Source organism: Genypterus blacodes, unplaced genomic scaffold, assembly GCF_046128005.1.
Source record: "Genypterus blacodes isolate CSIRO-AG114 ecotype Tasmania unplaced genomic scaffold, CSIRO-AGI_Gbla_v1 ptg000017l_1, whole genome shotgun sequence".
Taxonomy (NCBI): Eukaryota; Metazoa; Chordata; class Actinopteri; order Ophidiiformes; family Ophidiidae; genus Genypterus; species Genypterus blacodes.
In genome coordinates, this window is record NW_027466831.1 from 7,118,166 (window position 1) to 7,139,733 (window position 21,568).

Sequence of the window (21,568 nt, forward strand, 5' to 3'; positions counted from 1 at the left end):
CAGTGGCAAGTGTGAAACTGGCATGACTAAACAGGCAACTGGCTAAGTACTGCAGCTTTGATGGAATTGGAGTTGATTCCCATCAAGAGTGCTGAAAGATGAACTGCCAGAACAAACGGAGCTCTTTGTTCACATTTAGTTGAGAGGGAAATTTCCTTAGTCTTTGTTCTCGTACTGTTAAAATGATCAAAATACATGCCATTACTGCTGCCACATTTACATTTAGTCGTTTAACCCTTTTATCTAAGGTGACATAAATATGTGACTTTAATACAGGTCGTCCCCAGGTTATGGAAGTTAAGTATGAGAACACCTAGTGTAAATTAGTTAAAACACAATGCACACAGCAGTGTTTACACATGTTGCTTCAGGCCAATGAATCGCTGAAAACGGCCAGTGTTTTCAGTGTAATTCACACGGGTGCAAAGTAGTTCACCTGTGCGTTAGCAAGAACCATTGTGTTTAACACGATTTGTTTATAATAGGCTCTACAGAGGTTGTTACATAAGCATGAGCTTACTTGTGGAATTGCTGTACAACACAAGCAAAGATCTAGTCTAGAGTAAACAACAAGAATAAATGCTAAGAGCCTAAGTAGTCGAACAACTGGACAAAGGTGCCAAGAGGCAGGTATAGATGGAGAGAGGGTGGGCATCAGGTATGAAGGTGTTCATACAAGTGTTTTAAAGACAGAGAAGGACTCAACGGAGCCAACAAAGTTTGGTAACGCATGAACTGAAGAGGAAGTGCCATAAGCCACACGTTTGATTTTAGGGTGTGGTATGTATTTAGCAAAATTGACAATTTGAATAGTTAAAATCCAATTTGCAATTCAACAATCAGCATTCACACGTGTGCATGATAGAGAGCATTTAAGGTCATTTCAGGCTTCTTCAATCCCATCTATGCCATTGGTCTAATTACTAAACAATACAATCTTGCTATTTGTCCCTTTAGTGCAGTTTTCCTATTTTTTTCAAAGTAATTTTCCAAGTATTTTTCGTGACATGCATTATGTTAAATACAGCATATACAAGGTAACTATCAATATTTATGTATCTATGTATAAACAAATGTGTATATGTATATTTGGGCTTAGGTTGAAATTCAACAGTAACTTGTGTGTACAAAGTTCAGTGCTTATGATGTCACCCACCTTTTCAGTAGATGACTGTGTTTGTGAAATTCAATTAATTCTGCACCTCAGCAGGTCGAGTTGAGTTCCAGATGAAAGTGAAACAGTCTTTTTGATGTTTACAAATCAAAGTTCAGTAGCTCTATAACTGAATTTTATTGCACCACATTGTAAAAACGTGTAAACCTGTATATGTTTATTACTGCTATCAGAATTTCTGGATGTTGGATCAAGTTTTTTTAGTAGCACATTTTGTTCTTTTTGACTTAAACTATTAGATGTAGACTGCGTGTTATTTTTCAAACTGACTTCTTTGTATCATCTCTCATTTTAAAACTTTATTCATAGTCTTGTCTTTAAACCAATTATTCAACTTTCTTCATATTGGGCATACAGTATGTGGGAGCAAAATACAGCTTGATCTTTTGACTTGTGTGTTTAAAGTAGCATTGTCACCAGTTAAAATGATTCATCTACTGTATATTCTTTCTTCAGAATTGTATTGCCACTCATGAGTGCAATGGCATTGACATCATCATCGCGCTCATCCTCAATGACATCAACCCTCTTGGCAAGAAGAGGATGGACCTGGTGCTGGAACTCAAAGTAAAAACATGATCAGTTACTGTTGTTATCAGTAGTTCCATTTACTGTAGGCGTTGGTGATGTATTTGGACCAATCTCTTTGTCTGTTTCAGTTCTTCGTTGTAAAACAGTTCAAATGTTGAAAAGCAGACTTTAATTTTGGTGCCAGTGATTCATTGGTGACAAAGAGTGTACCAATTTCACCATCAACAGTAGCTTCACACACACACCCCAGTCTTTACAAACATTTTTGCAAGTGCCTTCTGTATACTCATTGCCTTATGTTTGATGTGAGAGCTTACCAATAGTGTCAGAAATGTAGAAAATTGCTAACTGAATGAATCTTGGCACAACTAGTATATGAAAAGACAGGAAAGACACTCCTCAAATAGCATTAAGAAGGTAAAGAAACTAATTATTGCTGCCTCTGTACTGTACTCCCATCTTTATGTAGAATAATGCATCCAAGCTTCTTCTTGCCATTATGGAGAGTCGCCATGACAGCGAGAATGCTGAGAGGATTCTCTACAACATGAGGCCAAAAGAGTTGGTGCGTATGACTTAAAGTATAAATCATCGCATGGTATGAAGTTGATATTGTCTGACAAACTACATTCTTGCAGGTGGAAGTGATCAAGAAGGCCTACATGCAAGGGGAGATAGAGGTGGAAGAGCCACAGGATGATGAGGATGGAGAGGAAGAGCATGCTGCCTCTCCACGAAATGTTGGTCACAACATTTACATCTTGGCACATCAAGTAAGCTACCTGTACGAGGACATACCTGTACGAGGACATCCTTTTTTCAGCCCTCAGGCTATCGCAGGGTGTCTTTTCAAACCATGATTTAGTTTAATGGCAGCAATTACGGTTCTATGACAACCACTGTCAGTCCAATCCATCGCACAGACAAATGAAGGGAGGATCTTGCATCACAGGAGACAAAAGAATAAATGGAATGTTCCAGCTCCACACAAACCACAGACACACTCTTAAGTTAACTTGTGTGAACCTTATCTGTCAGTTAGATCAAATATTTCAGCTCTATCTGATAATCCTGTGTTTTTTTATTATTATTATTAATTTGATGATGATGTCATTTCAGTTAGCCCGTCACAATAAGGAACTTCAGGCTATCCTGAAGCCAGGAGGGACGTATGGAGAGGGTGATGAAGCCCTGGAGTTCTATGCCAAACATACAGCTCAGATTGAGGTCAGTTGTTGGGACTATAGTCCACTGAACTGCACCTTGTGCTGTATTTTTCTCTGAGATATGCTGCTCTCCAACTATCTGAGTTCCCAGAGAAGTGTTAACCTTGAAAGGCGGAACGTGGCACATGACACATGTCATTCTCACAGGGAACATTGTGTACCTTGTAAAAATGCCAAGCGCCTTTGGTATGTTGGCACAGCTTCTATTGTGTGCTCCTCTAGAAAGCGAGCTTGATTGTTTTCAATGTTCCGAACTTAATACATGCCTTTGTTTCATTTTATTGACCATTTAAATAATCCAAATTACATTCTATTTGGACTGTAACCAGTCAGACCATTTTAAAGAATTGATTTGAATAGCTGCACGTGATATTTAAATGCTTAATCTTCCCGAGGAAGTACAGGGTCAACCATCCCCAGTGATGAAGGGTATGTGATAGATGCCTACTCCTGTGGTTGTGTCCAGATTGTACGACTGGATCGCACCATGGAGCAGATAGTCTTCCCTGTGCCCAACATCTGTGAGTTTCTCACCCAAGAGTCCAAGTTGCGTGTCTACTACACCACAGAGCGGGATGAGCAAGGCAGCAAGATCAATGACTTCTTCCTGCGCTCTGAGGACCTGTTCAATGAAATGAACTGGCAGAAGAAGCTGCGAGGTACCCAGGAGGCTACCGGTAACACAAACACGGTTCCCTGTACGTCTTTCTTCTTACCTTTTTTATCTGCTAGTTGTTCACATGCTCTCTCATGGCATCCCTCCAGGTCCTTGAGAGCCATCCTTGTTTGAGATGCAGACACCTAGACCCCTCTCACACCTTCACTTTATTCCAGACATCTTTTGTTAATTTTAGATCTTGCCGTCATGTGTGAACAGGAAGTGGAGTAAAATTTTCCATGCAAGTCTTGCTGCTAAAATGACTGCGTCTTTCATATGAACAAAAGCATTGAATGAAATGGCCACCAAAACAACCACAACTTCCTGACTTTATAGTACTAATTACTAATTGGTTCACTCATTATTGATGATGATCATTATACCACTACTTATCTACTCTTAGTATTGGTCCCATGCAAACGCAGCAGCATCAGCTCAACAACATAAACCACAGCCACAGCGGTCTTTTGCTGAATAATTAAAATTCTATCATTTAGAAAGCTTGTGTGAGAACACGGTCCTTTATTGGTTGTCTTATGTTCCACTGTTCTCTGTTGGTTTGAGAATGTTTACACATGACATAATCGTTACAGAAAGGCTAGGGATTTACTCACCAAGGCTGGCAACACTGCAAAGTTGCAGATTCAATGTTCAAAAGTTTGCTCAACTCAACTCTGAAACCTGGAGGGATGCAAGTAGAGATGGCAGGTGAACTATGATGAGCAACTTGTTTAAAGTATTGCATTGCATGATTTAATTACCGTACATGCTTAGATGGAGAAAATAACATGTTCAGAGCCAACACTATGCTGTTATGTGAGAGTGGAGTGGTAATTTATTGCATGCTTCAAACATTTTCATAATATCTGAAATATACTCTTTATGGTACATAAAGAGTATATGTAGTGTTAATGTAGTTATGTAGTGTTAAGTAGTTGTGTGTCCCCTGTCTTAATAGACAGGGGACACACAACTACATAAATTAGAAGTAATGAATAAACCCACCTCACCAACCTGCAATTTTGGGGAAATCCCAAATCCCCACACATTCTTTGGATGTGGTACAACACAGTTACAGGGACCAAGGGAGGATGTGGTGCAACAGTTGGCCACTTGTGGCAGTATAGGCAGAGGAAGTTGAGGCAGGAGGTTGTATAGAGACAAAAGGTCAAGTGGAATCTCAGTTGTCTTGATTTAGTTTTTCCCTTTTCTCTTGGACTAATTTTAAACACTTAAGTGATTCAGACTGTTACTTTAGTTTGTTTCCCTTTTATCTTAGGATGTCCCCTGTTGATCCCGTTTGCCTGTGGCTATTGCAGTAAATACTCTAGACTGTGTTCTTTGTGCCTTTTCTTCTTTTGCGTGAGAAGCATGTTGTGGCATGTCCCATGGCCAGGCTTCGGGGAGGTGGTCTGTCAATACTGTGTAAACACGTGACGGCCATGCTGCTCTCTTATCTGAATGATTCGCCACAACTGGAGACCATATCGCTCAGTTGCCGTTCACCACTAGTCGTGACTGTAGTGGCTTGTGTTGCTAAAAGGCCGCACCCACAGTTCCAACATTTTTAATCAACAGCCTATTTCAAAAATAGCACTGGCCCTGAAACTGATCTCCTGACAAAAGTCTGCCTAGGGGGTGAGTGTGTGCACTTGGGTGAGTGCACAATTGTACACATGCATGTTTGTGCTTATTTGATCTTATTGAGTGTGTACAAAATGTTGCAAGACAGCTGGCTTTGCTCCAAGTTTGATCCTGAATTTGATTCTTCAAATCCTATCCTTTGTGTTGAGGGTTTGTAATGGCGCGTTAAGTCACACAGATGCACTGTTTGGTTAATGTTTCTCACTACAAATGTAGATCATTTCTTGAATCACTGACATGATATTGATTGATGTTTAAGAACTACTATTGCTGTGCAGAGGAATAAAGCGCCTGTAATTATAGTGATATAAAATATAGGAGTTTTGCTTCTCTTTGGTGTGAAACAACAAAGTGTCGGGGTACATTTTCCTTTTCATGTAAAGTTGGTCTTTCATAGTAATGGGCATTTCCTTTCTAGTGTGTTTAAGATACGCCTGCAGTGTTCTCTCTGTAGTGCAGTGAATTGACCCCGTCTTACCCTGCTTTACTTCCTTCTCCTCCAGCCCAGCCCATCCTCTACTGGTGCTCCAGGAACATGTCGTTCTGGAGCAGCATCTCTTTCAACCTGGCTGTGCTCATGAACGTGCTTGTGGCCTTCTTCTACCCCCTGGAAGGTGGTGTCCGTGGAGGTCAGTGGCCCAATTTCCTGATCTTTGAAACCTTTTCTCGCTTTACCACTTGGACAAACGGCAGTACAGTAATTTCTATGAGTGTACATGCATTGCAGTGAGTGTGACTATTACAACACAGGAAATGGGAGTGAGTAGCATAGTTCAACAATCGCTAAGGGTGGGGCAGAAGGCGTTACGCTACATACTGTATTATGTATTACACCACAAACCTGTATGGGAAAGCTCAACAAGTAATTGGGTCACGTCTGTTAAGATTTTGTCTCTACCATGAATAGCCTTGTGATTCCAGTTTCCAGTGCCGTAAGTTGCTGCAGTCGGTTGTCACATTCAAGTTTCCTTTGTAAGGATTTCATACTTGCCATGCTTCAGATTGCTGTGCTTTTTACAGCGGCTGTTTTTAAATAATAAAATCCATGCATCTCTAGAAGACCCAAATTATCTTCTTAGTTCTCTTCCAGCTTACTTTACAAATTATTCTTTTACAAACTTGCTGTAACTATGCTGATTTGCCCTGATATTCTCCCCTGAAATCCATGATTTCCAATGCAACATTTTGCCTATTGCTACCTTTACAGAAACAACTAGCCCTATCTGAACAAAAGTTCATTGAGGGTCTTGACCTGAAAAGAAGCTTAGTCGTGACTCAGCATAACTCAGCAGTTTTTGCAGGCTTTTTGAGGCCTTGTTGCATCAGATACATTTTAAGTCGGCTTCATAGAGGGGAAAAAAAAGGCTCGTATAAATTCCAATTGCAACAGATCTTCTATAAACGTGATCACCTGAGTGTGGTTTGAGCAGGGAAATCCTAGTGGGCCCTGAAGCTATTTTTTGCACGATCGCATCTGCATTTATAGCTGTCAGCTTGTGATTAAATCACCTGTGATACATTGTTGTGCCAATAGTAAACAAAGAAGAAAGAACATGATGTCCTCCCAGTGCCTGTGGTTTGGGTGTAGCCTCACACCTCCCTAACCAAAGTGAATTTCACAGCAAATAGATGTGTGATAAGACTGTAATCCTAGCTGAAGGGTTGGATCTTGAACGCATTGCTGTCACAAAAGACCTAAACAGATACGCTCCTCATTGCGCCCTGACCTGTTTATTGATACCTTTTACTGAGCTTGACACTGACACACAATTTAACATGTTATCAGATTTCCAGTCCTACTCTCACACTCATCGTGGTTTGAGTAGTCTTCCGTGTGGACATGTGTGTGTGTGTTTAGACTTATGTAATTGCTGTGGTCACCCCAGAAGGCTTCGAAATGTAATACAATCATTTTGACTACAGTGCTTGGGCTACTGCGGAAAGTGACACCTGTGTCATAACAGGTAGATACAAATAACAATAAGGCAGCTGTCAGGCTTCTTGTATTACACCTATGCAACCGCCGGTAATGAATCCACTGAAGCCAAGCTGCTACAGTTGATTTCACAGTGTAAAACATGAAACATTATAAATAGGCCGAAATTTCCACTTCAGCGGTATAGGGAAGAGAGAACGGTGCACCAGACACACCAGTGGACATCCCCTAATGTCCTCAAAGCCAGAAAAAATAGAGAACCAAAACAAAGACACAGCAGGCATTTACTGAACAGACTTTTATAGCAGCAATGTGCTCTAGATAGGCTGAAAAGGTATTGACATAGTGATTTCAGCAATTCAGCTTCATTCATTGAACCACAACAAGTGAGATTACATTTTTGTTGGTTGATTTCTTTAAGCCAACAAAAAATTGCCAAAAGAGCTGCTGACTAAAACTGTATTTTACCCTGAATAGCTCAAACAAAAAAGCCTCTTTACAGCATCTGCATATTTGACCTCACCCCCCTCATCCTCTGATCCAGCCTGACCTTATTAACCTTTGTCTAGGTTCTATCACGGGGTACAAATTTCCAGATTTAGGTTGAGAAAATCTGTCTGTCGGGTCACAAGTTATTAATACATCGCTTCATATGTGTAATTTCCATGCAGTGGGTTGATAAACATGGCAGCTGGGACACAAGTCATACCAATAGCTGTGTGTTATGAGCTCTGTGCGAACCCAAGGCACATGTGAGAGACCTGAGCATGTTTTAACATGCAGTTTCAGTTTGCTGTTTGTTTTGCTGTCTCTCTTTCTGTTACGTTTCTTCCCAGCTCTCCTTGAGGGCAGTATTTGTGGGTATGTGAGAAGCCACAGCCATTAAGGCCTCCATTGTTCCAGTGCAGAGAGTAGAGAGAAGACACATTGTGATTCGCATAAACTTTCAATTGTTCTGTTTGGGGTCAAACGGCGAGGTCCCTTTTGTTTGAACTTCCTCTGAGTGGTATAGAGGAGAAAAAAGGGGTTGTTAGCTCAGTGTTAGAAATTTCTTGTGGTTTTCAGAGTCAAAGGTCTCCTGGGAGCTTAGCTGGTCATTTCAGGACAAGATTGGTTCAGTGATGTTGGCTTCAAACCGGTTATCAGAGAACACAGCTGCTGTTACTGAACAAAGTGAATATGAATACATGTGTACATAACACCTACACAAATGTACATGTGCATTATCACACTTGGTCTGGATTCATATGGTATCCACTCAAACGATTCTTGTTAATATTTAAGCCAGCAGCTTGTAAACCAAACTACTCTGGCGTTGTCAGGCATATCAGGACGATCTAACACGGCAACACATTTATAGTCTTTAAATGGTTAATTGGCAGACAGTATAGAGGCAACTCAAACACCATAAAATCATCTTGAACATTTACATCTGCTGCACAGCTCACTTGCATGATTTCAAACAAATGGTTCATCTAGGTCAGTTGTCAAACTTTTTGAAGGAAGTACCTCCTCTGAGCAAACCACAACATCCACAGGCAGAACATTTCTACCTAAATTAGCTGGAACAATCCAGAGCGGGGACACAGAGAGAGGCTACACCCCAGCTTTGATAGTGGAATATAAGATTTGATAAATAACTCGATACCTGTTTTTCATGTGATTTCTATAACATATGCCAGTATATTTCCCATGCGTTATCATTGGGCTGAAACAACGAACTTGACCTTTAACTTTTACATTTTACTAACAAATCAATTCCCCTGATTCAACCCCCACCAATCTGTCAAGCTGGATCAGCAATGCAATAGAAAGTGTTGCTGATTGTTACTCGCCTGGTGTTGCGTAGGTGTAACGTCATGCTTCCTTTACCAAGGTCTTTATTATTTTACCGTGACGATGAGGAACCAGATTATTATCTCATGTCACCCAGAGATGTCTGAGATTACAATCCACTGTGTCATACCACTACCACATCCCTCTGGGAAGCTGGTGTAAAGTAACATTAAAACAAATGCCTACCATGCTTATTATAATAATAATGCATATTATGAGAGTGTCGGGTTCATGTTAAAATTGGTTTAGTGTGCAAAAAGAGATTCAAATGTGTTACTCTTTTGCTGCAGTGTAAGCGAGTCAGAAGGCAGTGTTGATGTGTGACACTCACACTGCCGTGCCTGGTTTGGCTGCCAAGTCCAAACCCTGGGTGGGTTGTTACAATGCCGTACCCAGGATCACTTCTGGAACATCCCCGATGCATTTAGCCGAAGCTGGTGTATTTTTAGCCAACCGGGCTTATATAACCAGTACATGTCATGTGATCTGTATACAGTGACATGAGGCCGAAGAAGGGGGAGTGGAGGGAGACAGTGGTCTGAAAGTGGTGTCCTTAATGCCTCGTAGTAAAGAAATCCTGACCGGCCTTAACACTAACAAGTATTGCCACCCTTCTGTTACAGGCTGATCAAGACAAACCTTCATGATACACCTGTGCTTTAAATGTGTTTTGGTTTTTGAACCAGAGTTCACATGACACCTCAGTCATTAAAGACCTCTCTAGGGACTAGAGTATGTCATTGCAAAACTATTTGGTTTTTGGAATATATGTATGATGTCGTCAAAACACAATTCACAACTGGTGGATAGGTTTGTTTGTTTGTGTGTTGCCTGATATTCAACTCGACCTATGTAACAGTTTTGTATTAATGACTTGAGTCACCTGTGTGTGTCTGTGTGTGTGTCTGTGTCTGTTTGTTTTGTTTTTGAGGGGATTTTTTGTTCTGGAACTGGCGTTGTTGCAGTCATGATTATCTAAAATTGTGAAGTGAATAACAATTCATGACATTGAATCCCATGGTGCTAAACTGTGGCTGTCAGTAGTGTTGCACAAGGTGTTGTTGCTCTACTATGTAATTCCAAAGCAAGTATGATGCAAGACTTCTCAAGCAAGCAGTACACATGCCCAGCATGCTTCTACAGCCAAAGCCGGGATTTTTTAAGTATACGTATAGATTCATAGGAATTCATTTTTATTCATAAAGAATTTTAATTGATTGTTCGTACCCAAATATAGAGGACTGAAGTGCCTTATTACAACTGCAACTATCTGAATTTGTGACATGAAGTGTAGCCCAGTGCACTCATCTGTCCCTTGTTCCTCAGGTACCCTGGACCCCTATCTGTCTGCCCTGTTGTGGATGGCCATGCTGGTGTCCCTGGCGATTGTCATCGTTTTGCCTCAGCCTCACGGCATTCGGGCACTCATTGCCTCCACCATCTTGCGCCTTATCTTCTCTGTAGGCCTTGAACCCACACTGCTCCTGCTGGGGGGTTTTAATGTAAGTGTATATGAAATTAAACAACAACACTTGCTGAATACAAGGCTACAATGACGTAATCCACTGTGTTCCACAAATGCAGACCCCAATGTAGCGCAGCATTAGATAAACTAAGATGTCGTTTGGTGCATGCAGACAGACTACACGGCAGTTTAGCAGCTAGATGCTGGAATGTGCCCAGGAGATATTTGTGGAAACTGGTTTTTAACCACATCCACATATTGTAATGCACATCCAAAGTATGTTTATGCTTTGAGCAGTCTGACCTATGGGCATTTTAAAATCTTTGAACAGGCTGTATATTATGACATGACTGTACATTTTCTCTATCCATTGTTCCTCAGTTGTGTAACAAGGTGATCTTCCTCATGAGCTTTGTGGGGAACCGTGGAACCTTCACGCGTGGCTATAAAGCAATGATCATGGATGTAGAGTTCCTGTACCACCTCCTCTACCTGATTATCTGCTCCCTGGGGGTTTTCGTCCATGTATTCTTCTACAGCCTGCTAGTGCGTACAGACACACACACACACACACACACTGAATACACCTAATTTAATCTACACATACTAACATATGTCAAACAAACATATCATGTCTAAACTACCCTAAATAGAACAACAATACATATTAACAACAATACAATTATTCCTCCTTTCAGCTCTTTGACCTGGTTTACCGAGAAGAAACCCTGCTAAACGTAATAAAAAGTGTGACGCGCAATGGCCGCTCCATTGTTCTGACAGCTGTGCTGGCTCTCATCCTGGTCTACCTCTTCTCAATTGTGGGCTATATCTTCTTTAAAGACGACTTCATATTGGCTGTGGACAGGATACCCAACAAAACATCAGGTACGTAGGAATACTGGTTCTCATGGCCTTGCTGGAATGAACATAAGTCATTTGCCCTCGCTGACCCTGACTTTACAGCCGAAAAACATGTTAGTCTTATGAGAAGCACACACTGAAAACTTGGAACCGGGTTCAGCCTCTTTCAAGCTTGTTCCACATTACTTTTGTTAATGGTCCTTAAGACACTATTCATATACATAATCAAATACATATGATTAAAAAATGGTATTGCACAATGCCATATACTGTGTCTTGTCTCTTTTAAATAGAGCATGGCAAAAGTATGATGGGAGAATTCCTCTCTGGTGCAATGTGTCAAAAAGAAAATGGGGAGAACTGTTCAGCAGAGGCTGTGATGGATGGTAAGTGAACTGGAATGAAAGGTAACTTTGTGTGTGTATGTGTGACAAGGATGGGGATTGTCGTAGGTCATTGGGTTCTTTAAGCTTGAATCCATGTGTTAGCCCATGCGTGTCTTAGAGATTCCCAAGGGGCATGTGTTGTGCCTGTGTTTGTGTGAATGTGTATACTTGCACACATCATAATGTGAAGGTCTTTCTGTCCTCATGGACCCCTGACTCAGCTGTAGGAGATTCATGCCCGAGTCTCACTGAGCTGCAAATCTCGGTGGCCACGCAGTCATGGGATTAACCCTGGCTGGGCTAACTGGAGGCTTTGGGGAAGCTGGGTGGAACAATTGGGTTTAAGACTGCTTGTGTGTCTCAGAGAGCCATGGCTAAGACCTGGTGTTGGGGGCCCCTGGGTGGAAAGGTCAGGAATTAATATCCATAAGACACAAGTAGGTCAACGGGTCCACTGAGTGATCGCACAGAATTCTCATGGTCTTCACATGAACAGTGAGTTCAAGCAAACTGGCTGACCTTGATGGGAAAACACTCCTACCAGACACGAATGTATGCACTACCTTAAAATTAATCAGCCAACCATGTTGAATCCTCAAACTGCCTGGTGGCTGACCTTGTCTCAGGGTCATTATCCTTCACCACCAAGCTGCCTCATTATGGTGGTCTGGTTTTTGTGGGGATGGTGGATGAACGTCCTTATGCCTCCACAGATCTGATAGGGCTGATCCAATTAACCAAAAATACTTGGCAACCAAATGCATTCCTCTGTTTTTTAGAGTAGCAGCGTCTCCATTTGAGATCTTAAAGCATTGTCAATGGGTCATGCAGTTAATCAGACAGGTCTTTGTAGCCAACCTATGCTGTAATTGACTAGCTTCCTTTATCTCCACAGGTGCCTTTGCCATGCAGCCATCAGCAGTGGTAATCGAGGACAAGGAGCGAGCATGTGATTCCCTACTCATGTGCATTGTGACAGTGTTGAGTCACGGCCTGAGGAGTGGAGGAGGTGTTGGGGACGTCCTGCGGAAACCGTCCAAGGAGGTACAAAGAACAGGGGTGCAGAAATCGCACATAATTCTAGTTTGATACGTTTTACAAATATTCTCCCTTTGCCTTCTGTAGGAGCCATTGTTTGCAGCCAGAGTAATCTACGACCTGCTGTTCTTCTTCATGGTCATTATCATTGTCCTCAACCTTATCTTTGGTGTCATCATTGATACATTTGCTGACTTGAGGAGTGAGAAGCAGAAGAAAGAGGAAATTCTGAAGACAACATGTTTTATTTGTGGTGAGGAATAGCAGTGATGCATATTATCCCGGACATGAACAATTATGGCAGTACGAGTGGGTGTCTTTTTCACATCAAGTTTGTTTGTCTGTCCCAATCTCGCATAAAGTACAGTGTCTCAAAACCCTTTGAACCCTTTAGAGCCCGTTCCCCAGCTCACTGGAGCACACTATGGATCATTATTAAAGGATGACTCATATCCAAAATTCTAGCCAAATCAAAACTGCAATCGATACATCATACACTTCTGTGTAACTCAAGGTCTAATGAGGACACTCAGATAATGAACAAATCAAAGGAGCGGGTTGGTCTGAACATCCCCTTGAGCGAGCATGTGCCGTGTTGCAGATTTGCGTCAACATGCTTGCAAAAAGGGGGCTGTTTTTCTGGTTAGTGTAAACAACAAAACGCCTCTTCTTCCCAGAATGGCGCGTTAGTCATGACAGGTGCTGTTGTGGAGGAGGAGTGTTTCTTCCTGTTGCCAAATGGGTCTTGACCATGTTCAACTGTACACTCACTCAGGCGCTGGCCTCCTTGATCATTAAATCATAGTCACTCATTCCTGTTGCATCATAACAATCCTAGTCATTTCTTCTCTTTCTTACTGCTTTGTGGTAAGGGTTGCATTATTTGATATGTTAATGATTTGACCTGTGAAAGCTTTCATACTTTAAGAAATGATACATAAGCATCTAAAATAAATCCCACAATTCAAGTTTGCTCTCTATTTTATGGCCCCATTTTCTGTGAGTGTTCCCATTTAGTCATCTTCTCTGAGTTCATGAGAAGGATTAAGACATCGTTGCCGTAGCATGTTTTCTTGGTTGAGAGAGCAGTATTTTAACTTTAGGTATTGCTGTTGTTCTATGTGTGTCTGATAAATACAGTAATGATTCGAAAAGCAGAGACAATCCACAACATTTCATTGTACTTAAATTGTAGCTAAAAACTAATTTGCATCTGTGTGTGTCCTTTTGTGTCTAGGTTTGGAAAGGGACAAGTTTGACAACAAGACTGTGACCTTTGAAGAGCATATTAAAGTAGAACACAACATGTGGCACTACCTGTGCTTCATTGTCCTGGTGAAAGTGAAGGACTCTACTGAGTACACGGGCCCTGAGAGCTACGTGGCGGAGATGATCAGGGTAAGAATAGAGTCGTGCACGTGTGTTTTGCACACTAACTGTTCAGACCTCCTACGTATAACCACAAACCTTTTGTGCTTTCACAGTGGAGGGCTGATGAGTAGATGTCTTCTATGGGATGAATAAAGTATATGTGCTCGGAGAAAACCCTCAATTTCTTGATGTCTGCAAATACAGCTCTGATGTTTGTTGTAAGATACTACAGATTATGACTCGTGTGTGTAAAGTTTAGGCACGTATTTGTGCTGTGCAGCTGAACTGAGGTAACCTTAACTCCTTACCAACACTGTTGTGACTTTGTGACCTTCAGCCATTCAGCATGTTTGCCCAAATTTGAATACTTTCTTGTTTACTGCACTAGCGTTAGACTAGCATCAGTTATAACCTCGTCTGCTCCATAGTCCAGGGTTGCCTTATGTAATCCCTGCCTCCGTGACCTTGAATCCCTCCAAAGCATTATCACACTCTGGCTTGTGAATAGAGAATTAACATCCAGAGCCGGACATTTCTATGGAATGTGTTAATCCCCCAAGCAGCCAAGCCTCGCTTTAATCATTAACACAGCCAGGCACAGGTTTTACTCTGCAGATCGCTAAAATGATGAGGCTATATGCAGGTCTGACTATCATTAGGTGAAGCGCGATGTTAGAATAGCTCACCTACATTTGTAGATCAGTATTTTGTTTTCCTAAGCTATTTTTCTTATCGGGGGAAAGGTGGCTGGGACGTTGCCAAACCAGAAATAAAGCAGTGTGGTATTACCAACTGGACGGACACATTTAGGATTTTTAAGATATGGCTTTCTATATTGTATTAAGATAAGTGTAAGGTATAATGTTCATTACATGAGCTATGTTCCTTTACTTCCACATAGTTTCTTAGATATTTCTAAATCATTACTTCTGAGTGAGGGATTTTAAGTAACATTAAATTAAAGACTTATGGCCAAAGGTTATATTACAAAATTTAATTACGATTACTTCGATTCAAATACATAAATGTACTGTTTTTTTATTCATAGCAGTTAGGAAGAATTTGAACAGCCAAAGGAAAGCCCCTGTTTCTTAAATGGTTCCTTCCCTGACACCCTCGCACTGCCGTCAGTTTCTGGCACAGTTTCTCATCAGATGCCTTTTTTTATCCCAGTTCATTGCCTTGATCTACTACGCTCGGTCTTATCTGGAATCACCTGGTTTGGGATTAACCCCATCCTCTCCCTCATTAACCTTGCACCCTACTGAGCCAAAACGAGTTTGTCAAGGGAATGTCACGGTGATCACGTTAAAGGGGAGTCGGGTCAGAGAGGGGCACATGGTGCGAAAGACCTCACTGACCCGCCAGCTGACCTCGTCAACCTCAACTTTAATGTGCAGCATCACATGTGGCTCTGCTCTCTCCAAAGTTTCCTTTTTTTACAGTGTTTGTCAATTTCACATATTTCAGCAACATGAAATTTGGCTGTAGATTTTAGTCTTGATTCCTGCAAAACGAGTCATTAGAGTAAAAACAAATAAATGGGGGGTCTCCTACCGATAGAACACACAAAGGAGCACATGCAAGTCCAACAAAACGACAAAATTCATCGCACATATAATCAGCCTAATATCTCAAAACATTTCGGAAATCATGCTCAGAGCTTAGAATCACATTTATGACAAAATCGTCAACAAAAAAACCCACCTCGAAACTTTTTCACATGACTTTAAGGCATATCCTAATTACTGCACCACAACTCTTTGTAACCCCTTTTGTCTCCAATCTGGTTTGCCTCTCGCCCACCTCGTTTCCTTTCATTTGATCTCGCTGTAATGTGGAAAGAAACAGCAGGACAGAGATGAGGGTGTAGAAATCAAAGAGTACTCTGACAATGACGGGGACTGACGTCAATGGTGGAGGGTTCTGGGTGAAATGTCACATCGGAGGTGGGAATGAATGATGCTCGGCTTCACTCGGCACACCTCATTCTGATCACATCCAAGATTCCTCAACTGTGTCATTTGCTGCAGCCAAACATACAACACACTTTTTTATTTCTATTTGATTTAAACGACGTAAACCTGTGTCGGTTTGGATATGTGAAGATTTTTGGGGCTTCATTTGCATATGTGTAGTGAGTGAGTGGGCTGTCAGGCGGCTTGTGGCATGACATGCTGACGTTTTGTGTTGCTGTTAAAACCACAGAGCATCCTGTTTCTGTGTTTTGGCCCGTGCGGTTTTAATAATGAAAAATGTACTTCCGTCAGTTCCATTGAACCAGCGTGTGCCTGCGTCTTAAGTCATGGCAGCGCTTCTCAGTTTACTGGAAGTGCTTGCATTTGTAAACAATGATGATGGAAAGAGTGCGAGCTGACATCAGCAAACAGACGGCCAGCAAACAGACGTGCTTTCTGCAGTTACACGCCATCCAAAATGGAGAAGTGACCTTTGATTGCTATTTGATTTTCTGGCGTGCAGTGTGAGTTGTGTGAGGCAGCTTATTGCCTTTAATAGATAGTCTAAGTATAATCTGTGATATATTAGTCAGCAGGCATTTCAATAGAGGGAAGTTCTCATATAGGTTATGTTTGTTTGGGATGGGGGTGTGTGAGGCATGTATACTAGGTAAACACTGCGTGTGTCTGTGCATTCAGGAAGTGGAACACACACGTTCTTCTCTTTCTTTCAGAATGACTATGTGCTTTTCACGATCTTACTGTTGCGTGATTCCCCTCCGGCTGCCATATGACCTAAGACTGTTTTGTGGTTCTGATGGCCATCCTCACGTCGCCCCACGTCACCCAACTTAACCACTGAAACCCAGGGACTTTTCCAGTCCTGCAGCACAGTGCCGTTACCAGCCAGCGATCTCAGGCCCTGCGCTGAATCCTCCTCAGAGCTCTGCTGACGACTTTTCTTTGTGAAGCTCATGACGGTGACATGAGTGTGTTGGCTAAGCCTGTGTGTTTACGCTCAAAGTAGTTTGTGTTTATTTGCAGACAGGTTCAGACGTTGCACAATATCAATGGCATGTGGTGGCTAAGTGCCGGAGGAGATAGAAGTGTGAAAAATGCAGCTCCGTGCCCCTCGGGCCAGGTGCCTGTCTGAACGCAGCAACCTCTCTGGTCGCTGCTCGCTTCCACGTCAGTGCGGGTTTTTGCTGATGTATACTTACGTGTTGTGTTACGTATAAGTGTTGAAGTCACAATGAAATTGAGAGTGCGTTTCCCGTCACAACAGTGCCTTTAGTGTTTTATGTAATCGTTCACAGTGCTACTCTCCTATATTTCTTCAACAAAATGCTATTCTAGTTCCTTCAATAAAAGTAAATTGTAGTTGTTGTTTCCAGATGAGTCTAGATGTGTCCTGTTTGCTAACTAGTGAGCCATCAGCGCCATGTTAAAGCTCGTATTCCTGCTGGGTGAAGCTGTAGAGTAGCAGGATGAATCAGTCCTTTGTGCACATCCTATGACTAAGAGTAGATCCTGTGAGAATATTTTTACAAAGCACCTTTAAGAATATCAATCTTTCATTCCGTTCCAACCTTTTTCCCACCAACCCCAAACATCTCATAGATAACTTAAAAGCTACACTTCAGCTCTTTCTTCACATAACTGTATTACGGCTGTGAAACTGCTTCTAGGTTTAACGACGTACTTGACGTGTGTGGCTCACACAAGTGTCGGGTTTATCTCAATGCCGTGTGTGTGCGTGTGTGAGGTGAGGCATTCATCAACTGAGGAAGTTTGCTGCTTTATGTTAGATTAGATGTTATTGTAGATTTCCCTGTGTTGTGGATTTACAATTAATCCTGTGGCAGAGAGTTAAGGTGAGCATAAATGGAAAACACATACCTGTAAGTGAACTGTGTTCCTTGGTTCAATTTCCAAAGAATGCTCTTTCCTCACGTGATTCTAAGGTGGAAAGTCCCTCATGTTAAAGTCGGTGGTAGCTGCATAAAAAGACACAAACATTTTATTCAGGAAACTAAACTGTGTGCTTCCTATAAAAAAGCACAATCACAAGGAGAGTATTACATGTATTTGTGTACTAAAAGATGTTTCATTGTACTAAATCTACCCAAATTCTTATTTCTGTTGCCCAGGAACACAACCTGGACTGGTTCCCACGGATGAGGGCCATGTCTTTGGTCAGCAGTGATGCAGACGGGGAGCAAAATGAGATCAGGAGCCTGCAGGAGAAGCTAGAGTCTACCATGAAACTGGTGTCCAACCTGTCGGGCCAGCTGACCGAACTCAAAGAGCAGGTAGGTTCAACTTTAAAGAAACCGCCGCAGACAGAACCAGAGACACGGTCAGATGTGACGGTTCTGACTCTGCTGCGGGGGAAAATACGAGCAGTGACAAAACAGGTTTACTGTGGACAACAGGCGCTGCTCTGCTTTTTGTTTGTTTGTTGGTTGTTGCCCTTTAGATACCGTGCTTACTAAATCCACAAGGCTGTGAGTCATAGTTCACAACACGGCTCATCAGACTCACAACCTGATTTTTATTTCCATCATTGAGCAAGGAGTCAAATTTAGTTCGAACCTCTTTCATCATGGGCCTGAAAGCTCAAACTAGACTTTGTTCAAACTTCACCGACCGACTTATTAATAGCTATTAGATAGTGTTGCTGATAAGGAGCATAAAATTAACCTAAATTTTCACAATTGCACAATCAATCTGAGGCTTCTAGTAACCAGAATTGTAAAGGAACATCCCTACCAGTGAAATGAGAACTATCTGTGAGGAAGTGAATGTTATTGAGACATTTTGACCCAGACAGGGGAAATGATTATTGTGTTGTTGAAAGCTTTCAAGGGCACAATATTATTCACACACACACACCACTCCACATTTGGCTTTTGTAAGGTTCCATTTATCCTGCGTATAGATTATAATTTGATGAGAAGAAAAAGCAGCGTTTAACAGATGTGTGGCAACTTGTTTGTTAATTGATCTAAATTAATTACTTTCCCCATCTACCCATCCTATGTATCCTTGGTAGAATCTCTGCCTGGAGCGCGGTGCAGCATAATCAGGAATGTCTGGTGAACAAGGCCAAACAAAGACGCTCTGTATACATCATTCCAAAGAAAATTGCTTTAATTAGTTAGATTTGGTGTAAAAAGAAGCCAGTCTTCTTCTGTGAACTGTCTGCTGTGAGCCTCACCATTGTACAGCTTAGTGGGCTTAATATTTTTGCTAACACATCCTTCTATCTTGAATTGTATTTCATGAACACTCATTACAAGACTGCTTTCTTCTCAGTTCGGATAATGTTGTGTTTCAGTGTTGAGATGCAAATGGCCACCTTATGTTAGTTAAAGTTGATACTCAACAGTAAAGAACACTAAAGGTTAACACCTGTGTTATGACTCATGCTTGCTTCATCACTGAAATTTATTTTGACTTTTTGGGTTTCACTATTACTAGTTGTATTGTGCCGCTTTCGTCAGAAGCAACAACAATCCGGTTGGGTAGGATGGGTTAATTCAGAAGATGCTATTTTCCGGTTATCGTTCGACAACGTCTTTCTAAATGTGAGGAGTCGGGCTTGAGGCCGGAGGAGCGGCCATCTTTGACATGTGTTAGCGTGGTGGAGGAGGTCACTCAGAATATCAGCGGTACATTAAAAATGTCTCCTCTGTGGTATTCAGATGACAGAGCAGAGGAAGCAGAAGCAGCGGATCGGCCTGTTGGGACATCCTCAGCACATGAATGTCAACCCCCAGCAGCCCGCATAAGGTCAGCGTGTGCTCCAACACACACACACACACACACGACGAGCGGCCCTGGAACATCTCCGCAGCGGCTTTGTGTGTCTCATAGGTTATGCACCCTGTAACCTGCACTGAGTGTAACGGTAGGGAAACGTTGTAACATACATAGTCATAGGTTGATGTGTAGCTCTACCCACCAGGTGTAACCGAAACAGTAACACTCACCCACACTGTTCTGTTCAGTCCAGTTGGAATTAGTGCCAAATCTTTTCTATGTAGATAAGAATTGGGTTTCTTAACACAGGGCCTTTACTGGGTGAACTTGAAAACTCACAGTGCTGACTGGACAAGAAGAATTCATCTCATTTGTCATTCTTTTTTTTTTTTTTACAATTGTTACTACTTGTATTTATATCACTTGCATATCCAGCAGTGTTACATTTTATTTTATTTTGAATGTTGTGCAATATTCATAGTTATATATGCAACCTCACTGGTTTGTTGATAAATCATTTTGTGTTTGAAAGTGTGGGCCAGTGTTTTTGTTTGTCCATATTCATCTCATCAGGTAAAATAGGGAGTTGCTCTTTGTCTTTACTTACACAAATATAAGACAGGCTTTACTTTATCCTTTTATTTCTTAAACAATTGCGTAATTCTTGAGTGTCAAATGCACTTATAGGGATAGTATATTGTCTGAGAGCAATATATACAGGTAGAGGTTTCTAGATTTGTAAATCCAGTGGTGTCATATCTCAGCGCTAATATATGATACATTTGCTTTCATATTTAAATGAATTATTTGGTTGGAAAAAAACATTTAGATGGTTTGGCTTGAATCATTTCTTCAGTATCCCTCATGGTTTTACAATTTGCTCAGGAGTTGTGTAACTCCATTAGCATCATTTCTTCTGTATTCATGAAACTTTCCATCCGTGCCTGTTCTTTGTCATATTTAACGTTTGGTACACATCTGTTGTGTGGCGTCGATGATGTTTATGATCAGGTTGGGTTCCTTGTATTCCTTAGGTTTTACACTGTTTTAAGATTGTTTTTTTGTATTAAATGTGCATAAAGTTTGCTGCTTATGTCATCGCTTTTGTAAGAGAAAATTAGATGGAGAAATGAGTGAATTTGATCAATAAAAATCAATTACTGTCAATTTGTATATTAAAGTTAGAGTTATTTATTAAAATTGATGTAATTATCCTTTACTTTGTGTACTGTGTTTGATGTTTTTCTTTGCAATGCTTACAGAATACATAAACTCACACACGACGACTCACGGCATGTGTGTCATCTAGTGTACAGCGTGTTTTCACAGTTCTTACAATTCGGAACACAACATTTTCCAACATTAAAAAAATTAATTGGAACAATGAAAATAGACAATAGAAAATAAATGACTATTTTGATGTATATACTTTTATATATTGTATGTGGAAATGTATATATTTTAATATAGACGAAACAAATGAATATAATTTAAATATAAAGTATGTATACTTAATGTAACATATTTATATATATATATTTACATTTCAGATCTCTGTCATATTGAACATATGCCACAAGTCAACAAATGGAATGTGTTACATTAGGCGGATATATTGCTCATCCTCACATCCTCATTAATCAGGGGCTTTCCTGCAAAAACTCCCCACATCTCGTGTGCTGAGTTCAGTTCAGCTTTAGATTCGCTTTCTAATGT

General features: G+C 41.1%; 1 protein-coding gene across 4 annotated transcripts in view; it reads left to right on the forward strand.

Annotated features, from left to right (window-relative positions):
- itpr1b (inositol 1,4,5-trisphosphate receptor, type 1b) overlaps window positions 1–21,071 on the forward strand; it is a 57,301-nt gene extending 36,230 nt beyond the window's left edge. For 3 of the 4 annotated variants that reach the window (XM_076141018.1, XM_076141017.1, XM_076141019.1), the window contains 15 exons: window positions 1,631–1,741; window positions 2,175–2,270; window positions 2,344–2,478; window positions 2,825–2,932; window positions 3,398–3,629; window positions 5,737–5,862; window positions 10,332–10,507; window positions 10,852–11,016; window positions 11,169–11,358; window positions 11,628–11,720; window positions 12,616–12,764; window positions 12,846–13,011; window positions 13,996–14,156; window positions 18,238–18,399; window positions 19,795–21,071. In XM_076141018.1, coding sequence (XP_075997133.1) covers window positions 1,631–1,741; window positions 2,175–2,270; window positions 2,344–2,478; window positions 2,825–2,932; window positions 3,398–3,629; window positions 5,737–5,862; window positions 10,332–10,507; window positions 10,852–11,016; window positions 11,169–11,358; window positions 11,628–11,720; window positions 12,616–12,764; window positions 12,846–13,011; window positions 13,996–14,156; window positions 18,238–18,399; window positions 19,795–19,881 — 2,157 coding nt within the window. In that variant the 3' untranslated portion in view covers window positions 19,882–21,071. The remainder of the gene's footprint in view (window positions 1–1,630; window positions 1,742–2,174; window positions 2,271–2,343; window positions 2,479–2,824; window positions 2,933–3,397; window positions 3,630–5,736; window positions 5,863–10,331; window positions 10,508–10,851; window positions 11,017–11,168; window positions 11,359–11,627; window positions 11,721–12,615; window positions 12,765–12,845; window positions 13,012–13,995; window positions 14,157–18,237; window positions 18,400–19,794) is intronic. The other variant, XM_076141016.1, reaches the window with a different exon arrangement.
- Window positions 21,072–21,568: the final 497 nt, after the last annotated feature.